We start from the raw sequence: 10,073 nt of genomic DNA, 5'->3' as shown, positions 1-10,073 counted from the left end.
GGCACCACCACGGGATCCTAAGGGAAGCTCTACTCCACCAGGGGCTACAGATCCTCGGGCTCTCCCAACCCCACCGCCCAGTGCTCAGGACACTGAGGACAGGAGCTGCTCGGCCAGGGGCTGTCAGCTTCGGGGAAAATCTCAGAACCCCCCCACCCCCGACCCCCAGACCCAACGCCACAACTGGCCCCCGAAGGAAAAACAATGAGACTTTAAGAGGCTCCATTTCACACGCTGGCGAACAGTCTGAATGACCCAGAGAACAAGGGGAGGGAAGGGGAGCCGAGGTGCGGCCAGTCAGAGCTCACGCCAACCCAACGCAACGTCACAGTGTTCGCCCAATTCTAGAAATCCTTAGTAACACTTTTTAATATACAAGAATCAAAAGTACAGCAGTTTTACAATGTAGGAAAATTTAATACATACTATATAAACAACATTATTTACATCAGAAATCACTAGGACAGTGGCATTTTTCACAAATATAAATTAATTACTGTTTAGTCAACAGGTTTTAAAAGTCCACAATTTTACAATAAAGAAAAACCATCCGTCCCCAAACGTGTGGGGTCCGGACAGACTAAAGCAGCCTGGACCCTTGGCCTGGCTCTCCTCGCCCGACACGGCAGCCCTCAGACAAGCCAGAAGACCGCTGGCGCTGGGCCCTGGGCCCCCGCTCCTGCTGACGAGTGGATTTTGGTCTGTAGGATTCCAGTGTCCCTGTGTGAATTCGTAGCGGACTCGCATGTGCACCACACGTCCTGATGCGGCTCTCGGGCATCAGGCTACAATGTCTGCAGCACGGTGGGAGCAGTGTTCTGGTTTCCCGTGGAAGGGCTAAAGGAATGACTAGAAGGGGCGGGGGGCTGCCCTGGGTCCATCAGATCGGGCTCTGCAGAGGATCTGGCTGTTTCTCTGCAGCCATCTCTGAGAAGACCACAGTGATGTACCTGGGCTTTCAGGGCCCCCTTTCCCAGGGCCGTGGTACACCGCGTTAATCCTCATTCATATTCAGATCTCAGATGATGCGGACGCCCCTCTTCCTCGACCCCCGCTGTTTCTACCCGGTTATGAAATCCTTCAAAGCTAGGCTCCATGGACTGCCGCCCTCACGGGTTCCTGGGGCAGTTTATCCCACCCGCAAGGGAGAGAATTCCTACCTGTGCAAATTTGTTTCTGATAAGAGCATACAGTATTCATACTGATTTAGGTCAATGAGGAAATGCCTCCTTTTTCCCAACCCAGTCTTCAAACATACTTCAACATCTAAACTAGATGCTTTTATGGGGATACTGTAATTTTATAATCAATTTAACACTGATCCGGCGAATATAGCCTTTTGCTACATCATATGGCACTACAAGTCCTGAATGTAAACAAAAGGAAGTTCCTTTTTCTTCATGATGAGACATCTTTGGGAATAACTCACATCTCCTATCAACCTCAGAGACAATCAATCACCCTTGCGGAGCCCTGAAATTCAGAGCCTCCAGCAACTCCTCCCAGCTTCCCTTAAGGGAAGGGTGATGCCACGCCTCCCAGGACACAGCCTGACCTCCCGCGGGGAGACACGTGCTGGTGCTCATCCCTCCCCCCCACCCCAAAGAACCCGGCAAGCCAACCTAGCCTTCCACTTGGGCCTGGGCAAGAGGAACACAGGGTAGTGTGAGTACTGTTGGCGGGAAGCTCAGCTGGTGGTGGCCACAGCAGACACAATCTTCTCTCACCGAGCAGTCGCCGTGGGACGACCACGGCCAGGGGCTCCTATGCGTTCCTTTGTGCTGTGCTCCGGCCATGCTGACCCCCTTTGAGCCCACGCTGCACATCCCTAGTACCATGAGGAGATATAGGTAAGGACGGGGCAGGCCCACTACTCCCAGCACAAGCTGTGAGGACCCAGACGCTGGCCAGCCCCAGGGCGCCGCGCACAGCGAGCAGAAATGACCCAGTAGAGCCGTGTCGGCTCCACTAAGGCGCTGGGACTGGGGGCTTTGCTAGTAAAGGCATTAATGGTGCTGCCCAGGGTACCGGCAGGTAAGTGATGATCATTTTGTGACGTCCTCACAGGTTAGTTCAGGGAGTTGAACCCTGTGCGTGCCCAGCGGGAAGCTTCTCACCAGCTCTGAGCCTGGACACGTTTAGGCACGGTGTAGGTTCAAGTCAGTGCGTCCACCTAGAAAGGCCTTTGGATATTCACACAATACTGGCAAGCGGTATTTTGAAAGAGGAGAACGGAAGGCCCAGCATCAGGGGAACGGAAGCAGCCTAATGAACTGGTGCAACCAACCTGCCTTCTGACTCCGTTCGGCCCTGCACCACTCTGACCGTCAGCGCGGTCCCCTGGCCTTGGAGCTTTCCTAGTTTGCAAAAACTCTTAAGTTAGGTTTGTATTTTATTTGATCTCATTCTAAACAACACTGGAGTTCAAGTCTACTGCTGCCTGCCTAGCTGTGGGAGCTGTTCCCCGCAGGTCGCTGAGCCTCACCAGTGCACCCGCCACACGGGGTCAGCAGACGTGTGTTCCGCGTCATGCTGGGCAGAGGAAACTAAAGTGCCTACAAGGCGGCTACTGAGGCTGACCTGGCACAACACCCCAGGCCCCCTCTCCCCACGAGACCCACTCACCACCTGCACCTGTACCCCACCCCGCCCTTGGCACCTGCCAGCACCAAGCTTCCCCCGCCACCCCCTGGCCCTCAATGGACACTTCGCATCCCAGGATCAGAAATCCACCAGGGATTCCGGGTCCCTGGCCACACCACCCCCACCCCAGCCCCGCTTTCAGCCCACTCCCAACCAAGGAAGACCCACGCCAACGCCAGTGCCGGCCTGCTCACAGTACTCTGAAGTCCACCAGACGGGCCCTCGCCTCCCTGGCACCAGGGCGAAGGAGGCCCACGGCGGAGACTAAGCATTTGAAATGTACAGATAGTGTGGGAAAAATTAGTGTCGGTCAGGAAGGGGCCGCCGTGGAAGCTGTTCCCCTCTGTCTTCCTGTGCCACAGATGTCATGCTGAGGCCCAAGGGTACGGTTTCTCCCAAGAACATGTCTGAGGAGTGTGCCCACTCCCCCTTTAAGTCCCACGAGGCGAGACCCAAGCCCCGCTCCCTGTCAGCAGCATGTCACGTCACAGTGAAGCAATCGTGTGCCGTCCAGCAGGTCCAGGCAGCCTGCACGCACACGCTCCTACCCAGCCCCCCGCACCCAGGCTCAGGGCGCGCGGACCCCGGCAACAAAACATCCCGACTCTAAGATCCCATCTTCCTTCACTGGGGAAACACAGCCCACGAAGCCGGTACACACAAGTCACCTCTTCCTCCCAGCACCCATCGCAGTGGCAGGCTGGAACCAGGCTGGGTGGGATGGGGTGTCGAAGTGCAGGAGTGGCGACCCAAACCCAAGCGGGACCAAGTGAAAGGCCCCCCACTCCTTGAGGTGCTCCTTCGGCCGGCAGGCTGACAGCAGCAGCAGCATGTCCAGAAACTCCACTCACTGGTCTAGATAACTGGCTCCCATTGGATCAGACCAAAAATATCCAGGTGCTTAATGACTCTTGCTCTCCCCTTCTTTCCCAGCTGTCCTTTATGTTTTCCGAACATTCCAGTTATAATCTGGGTTGTTTTTCTGTTCTAGTGATCTCTCCAATGGAGACCTGTGATCCAGGGGTGACTTGGAATCATGGGGAGATTTCTGAGAAGGGGGCGAGCGAGGGTCTGAGACTGCGGGGTGCAGGGGGGGCAGGGGCTGTTTATATTCCCCCAATTTGTCTGTGTGGAAAGAGCGGTAATGGTCCGAGGGTCCTTGGCCATGGTAGCCCATAGGGGGGCGGTGGTCAGACATTCGTCGGAAATCCTGCTGGTGATAATTTTGAGGCCGAAATTCATCGGATCTCCTCCGCTTGGAGTCATGATGGTGCCTGAAATGGAGATGCAAAGATCAGCGGAAAGACGGAGCCCGTCCCCTTCTCCCTTCTCCACTGGCTCTTCCCTGCGCATTCATAGTCCAGGACACTTCCAAAGGACTGTTTGTAAATGCTTACTTTACGAGGAATCCAAAAAAAACAAAAAAACAACAACAAAAAAAACAACCCGCACAAGCAATAACAAAGGGCTATTTTACACTTATTGGCAAAACATATCCTTTGAAATGACATAAGCCTCAAGTCTGCAATGAAACAAGTACACACTTGAATCACTGGTGGCTTTGTAAAGCTGTACTCCCTTCAGGAAAACTGGCAAGATCTACAAACATTTTCATATTCTTTGACCTCGTCCAGGAGAAAAAGAGCCACGGAAATGATTTGAGAAGTTATTAGTAACAGCAAAAGCTACAATCAACCCCAACGGTCAATAATAACTGATGGGTTAATTACATTATTTTAAAAATTGATTCAATGTGAGGAATATTAAAATTTTTAATTAGCACTACAGTAAACTACTTGTTATCCCATTAGGAGAAAATTGGTGTAAGTCAACAACGAAAAGACAAACAACCCAATTCGAAAATGGGCAAAGGACAAAAACAAACATTTCTCCAAAGATCTACAAATGCCCACTAAGCACATGAAAAGATGACCCACATCTTTAATGAACATTAATCATCAGGGAAATGCAAATCAAAATCACAATGAGCTAGCCCTGATTCGCACCCACGAGGATGGCCACGTTTAAACACACATGCACACACACATGCGCCAACAGAAGGTAAGTGTTGGCAAAGGTGTGAGAAAATGGCCATTCTTGTACATTGCTAGTAGGAGGGTAAAATGTTTCCACCACTGTGGAAAATCAGTGGTTTCTAGGAAGTCAGTAACAGAACTACCATGTGAGTAACAATTCCCTCCTAGGTGTATGCCCAAAATAACTGAAAATGGGTATTCAAACAAGTACTTTTACGCCTGTGTTCACAGAGCACTATTTATAAGCACCAAAGGTGGAAACGACTAAACGTCCGCCAACAAATGAATGGATCAACAGCACACCGCCATGAACTATTATTCGGCCATGAAAAGAAACCAAGTACAGGCATGTTCTCCAATGCGGGGGAGACTCACATGACACTACATATTCAAAGAAGCCAGTCACAAAAGAGCACATCTTGTAGGATTCCACATATACAAAATATCCAAGGGAAGTAAATCCATGAAAACAAAATACAGACTGGTGATCAGGCGCTGGGGAAACAGCAGAATGGGGCGACTGTGTCATGGTGCTGGGGTTTTCCCTGGGGTGATCGGTGTTTAGAACTCAAGGTAGTGATGATAGCAACACTGTGGATGTATTAAATGTCACTGAATTGTTCACCTTGAAACAGTTAACTCATACTATGTGACTTTCCGCTCATTAAACGAGAGAGAGGGTGAGAGAGGGGACAAAATGTACAGAACAATGGTTCTCAAGACACCAGATGTCAGGTAACAAAGAACAGTGATTCCTTGAGGGATGGAAATTGAAGGAGATGAAGCTTGTTAACAAACCCCTCACTGCCTTGAGACGGCGTGCAGGCCTCAGCGCAGGGAAGGGAAGACTCCTAGAGTTGAGAGGCGGGGACAGAACCAAGGCAACTGGAGTCCAGAGGATGGAACACAGAAGAGAATGCAGGAGACAGAAAGAAGTTCAAAGACACGCAAAGGGTTCCCCTTGGGATTCAGTGAACAACTGTTCAGGGTGTGCAAGTGAAGAAACTACCTGAGGCCAGGAAATAACCCCCCGGAAGGTCAGAGGTGCCAGTGCCCTGCTCTCACCAGCTATACCAAAAAACAAGCTTCAAGGGACATCAGTAGAGTACTACGAAGCCTTCTTGCCTGGGTGGTGGGAACAATTAACCCCTGCCAGACCACTGCTCCCAATCTGCCCGAAGAATCTTAACAGCAAGACCGGAAAGCATCGAACTGTTGGCAAGTAATCTGTGTCTCACAACAAAGATCCAGAACGTTTATAGGAATATAACATATCCGGTACTCAGTGAGGCATCTGACCAAAAATTACTTGGCATGGGGGCTCCTGGGTGGCTCAGTGGGTAAAAGCCTCTGCCTTCGGCTCAGGTCATGATCTCAGGGTCCTGGGATCGAGCCCCGCATCGGGCTCTCTGCTCAGCAGGGACCCTGCTTCCTCCTCTCTCTCTCTCTGCCTGCCTCTCTGCCTACTTGTAATCTCTCTCTGTCAAATAAATAAATAAAATCTTTAAAAAAAAAATTACTCTGCATGGAGAAAACCAGGAAACTAAAACCATAATGAGGAAATAAGTTAACCAATTTAAACTAATCCAAACAGTAAATTAGCCAACAAGGATATAAAACTATTTATAAGCTGTATTCCAGGTTTCAAAAGGTTAGAGGAAGATTTAAACTGGGTGGGTGGGTAGGGAAGGCCCAAATACAACTTCTAGAAATAAAACTCCAATGTGTGACATGCAAAATACACTGGATGGGCCTCAAGGCAGGTTAGATTGAAAAACAAACCTCAGATAAACCCACAGATTCAAGAAGCTCTACACTTCCCAAGAAAAACAAACATGAGGCAAAATACAGCAAGATGCACTATAATCAAATCGTTAAAAACTAGAAACAAAGGAAAAAACACGTTACGTAAAGAGAAACAAAGATAAAGATGACAGATCTTTTCCCTCTGAAACAGTTCAAATGGAGAGAAGATGAACACCTTTAAAGTACTGAAAGTGCTGATTCAGAATTTATACCCAGCAAAGCTATCTTTCATATGCAAAGGCCCCCCAAAGGCTTTCTCAGACACAGAGATGTGGAAAGAACCAGCAGACCCCTACCAAATGAAAAGGTCTTCAGGCAGGAGGAAAAAAAAAAAAAAAAAAGTGACACCGAATGGAAATACAGATCTAGACCAAGAATTACAGGGCAAATGCCCACTGGAAGCCGACAAGATGACACAGGAGGGAGGGGGTGGAGGAGACATGGAGCCTCTAGAGGAGGCAGCTGCTACCTGGCCAGAGCCACTGTGCTCATGTGTTACCAGGTCCTCCAGAAATGAGGAGATATTTATATAAAACTTCCCAAATTTAAATTCAAGTCCAAACAAAGCATGTCATTAGCCTAAGGAAAACCAAAGAAGCTGCTGTGAGGTTAAAATACAGTCAAGTCCTAAAACCAGAAAGAACAAAACAAAACCACTTCAGGCTTCCTGTAGTCACTAACTCACAGGTTACAAAGGTAACGGGCTCATATGGTCCTGAACAGCTGTAGACAGGGTACGACTTCAAAAGCTCTTCACCCCTCAACTCTGGGCTTGGGGCAGACAAGGACCATGGGCTGGGGCCCATCACAGTATCCTGCCTCCTGAGAAGCAAGCACCAAACTTAATAATTGGGCTGCAGACTCGAATTTAATTTTAAGGCTACCACTTCTCTACGCTTCCTCAGAGGAATGCAGAGAACGTTTCCTGTATGTGCGGAATGATGACCCTGCAGAATGATGACCCTGCAGAAGGCTCCCTATGACCCGAAGAATACAACTCAAGACCTCTAACCTGGCACTGAACCCCTTCCTAGCCAAAGTGTTCATCTTCTGGGCCTCCCTCTCTGGGTGCTGACCCTTGGCCTGGACCTGTGATAACCAATTCCATTTCTCTTTGCTTAGCAGATTCTTCAGGGCCCGAGGCAAGAATTAGCAACCTCGTCTCTTCCTCAGCCCCCAGGAGAAAAACTCAAAAACCTCTACTTTTTTTTTTCTTTTAATTTTTTTAAATTTAATTTTTAAAAAATTTAAAAAAATTATTTTTAAATTTAATTTTTTAAAAATTAAAAAATTTTATTTTTTAATTTAATTTAATGAATTTTAAATTCACTGTTTTATGCACCACACGCAGTGCTCCATGCAGTATGTGCCCTCCTTAATACCCACCACCAGGCTCATCCAGCCCCCCACCCCCGTCCCCTCCAACACCCCTACTTTCAACCCTCCACTCAGCACATGGGCCAGCTGCCTACACCAGGATTCCTCCCCAACACCCGAAGGATGCTCTGACGGCAAAAACATCGGCTCAGACTAGGGACCATGCCTGGCACATGAGGAGATGCTCAGTGAACATGTAATAAGTCCATGAATGTATATGTCACTTGTCTCTCCCCCTCAAAGAGTAAAACTCCCAGCAGAGGTCAGCACCTTGCATCTCGGGGCCTTCAGCTCACCTGTCGTAGTAATCTCGGTGTCCCCTGTGGTCTCGGTCACTGCTGTACTGGTCATAAGGTCTCTTTCTGGACAAGTTGTTGGGTCTATAGCTCCCAGAGCGGTGGGCGTCCACGTGCCGCCGGTCGCCGTAATGGTGGTCCTTGTACCAGTGCTGCTCGTATGGATGGTGCCTGTCGCTGCCCCACGGAGGATTGTTGCCGCCACCATAGTTGAACTTTCTTTCCCTCTGCCAGTCTCCTCGGTCTGAGGGAAAACAAACAACAGTTTCACGACTGCAACAATGGCTGAATTGCACACCCACTGAGGTTTAAACTCAAAGGCTGACACGTGTGATGGAAACACATTAAATTTCCTCCTGCGTCCCCTTTTGCTGCTGGTAAATGTACCAGCACCGAGTCCCAACACTCTCTCCCTCAAAGTTTAAGGCAAAAGAAAATTCACGGGCTTTCTCTTAGGAAATCCCAAGATTTTACTTTTTATTTTCCAAGCCTCTTTACTTTCCAATCTGGGGCCAAACCTTAAAATGAGATTTCACTCAAAAAAAGAAAACCAAACATTAACTGAGAAAACAGAACCTGCTGAGTTTCACAGCTGCAAGGTAGTACCTTCTGTTTACATGTCGAACGTCTGTTTACCTACTAGTACCATAAGCCACGCCTGGTCTCTGAAAGTATTTCCAGACTATTCACACTGATTTACTACTCTTTCCCAGCCCACACCAACGAGATGAACCTCCTCCTGTAAAAAGTAACACCTTTAACTGCGGATTTGGATCAGTACGCTACCTCTCAAGGACGGGGCCAAACTGAAATGTTTTTGCTTCTGCAGCCTTCCTTTTCCCCTGAGAAGAATTACACTGATGTGAATCAAAAAAGGTAGTGAACACACTGAAGTCCAGGAATTGAGGCTACAGAGGTTCAAGTGTGACCCAAAATATATGTACACTCAGAACCTACAGTGTGACTTCACTTGGAAATAGGGTCTTTGTGAATGTAAATTAAGGATTTCAAGATGAGATCACCTTGGATTTAGACTGGGCCCTAGATCCAAGATATTCTTCTAAGAGAAAGGGAGAGGGCGGTCTGAGACAGACACGGGGAAGAAGGCCATGGAGCGAGGGCGGCAGCAACGGGGACCATGGAGCCACCAAAGAGCACAGAGACCTGACTGCTGGCAGACACTACACAGCAGGAGAAAGGCTGGGAACAGATTCTCCTTTAGGTCTCCCAGCTGACACCGACTTCAGACTTCTGGCCTCCAGAAGTGTGAAAGAATACATTTCCACTGTTCTAAAAAATCACCCACTTTGTGGTCCTTTGTTATGGGCAACCTTAGGCTTAACGAGAAGGAATATATATATATATATATATATATATGTATATATTCCTTCTGGTTAAGCCATATATATATATATGCCCATATATGCCCATACCCATGGCCTCCCAGGAAATCCATCTTCTATCTACAAATATGCTAACACCAAGAATATGCCACCAGACAGATGTCTCTACTCATTTTGCTGGTCTTCTAAGAACTTTTGTATAGAGTCAAAGAGTAACACCATGAAGGAACCTGTGCAGCTTAGACTCTGACATCATTCAAGTAACACGCAGTCAACCAGTGGCTTTACGTCACTGCTGATCCAAGGTGGGTTGGGCCAGACCAACAACAAATAAAAAACGATGACTATTCTGGTGAATTAACTTAATGGACAAGGACAAAAATGCGACACCTTGGGACGCCTGGGTGGCTCAGTTGGTTAAGCAGCTGCCTTCGGCTCAGGTCATGATCCCAGCGTCCTGGGATCGAGTCCCACATCGGGCTCCTTGCTCAGCAGGGAGCCTGCTTCTCCCTCTGCCTCTGCCTGCCATTCTGTCTGCCTGTGCTCACTCTCTCCCCCTCTCTCTCTCTGAT

General features: G+C 48.7%; 1 protein-coding gene across 2 annotated transcripts in view; it reads right to left on the bottom strand.

The window, feature by feature from the left end:
* Positions 1–342: 342 nt before the first annotated feature.
* CHD2 (chromodomain helicase DNA binding protein 2) overlaps positions 343–10,073 on the bottom strand; it is a 121,486-nt gene continuing 111,755 nt past the window's right edge. For both annotated transcript variants that reach the window (XM_059371630.1, XM_059371631.1), the window contains 2 exons: positions 8,159–8,402; positions 343–3,917 (listed from right to left, as the gene is read on the bottom strand). In XM_059371630.1, coding sequence (XP_059227613.1) covers positions 3,584–3,917; positions 8,159–8,402 — 578 coding nt within the window. In that variant the 3' untranslated portion in view covers positions 343–3,583. The remainder of the gene's footprint in view (positions 3,918–8,158; positions 8,403–10,073) is intronic.

Source organism: Mustela nigripes, chromosome 13, assembly GCF_022355385.1.
Source record: "Mustela nigripes isolate SB6536 chromosome 13, MUSNIG.SB6536, whole genome shotgun sequence".
NCBI classification, from domain to species: domain Eukaryota; kingdom Metazoa; phylum Chordata; class Mammalia; order Carnivora; family Mustelidae; genus Mustela; species Mustela nigripes.
This window is presented reverse-complemented; position numbering and strand designations above follow the sequence as displayed.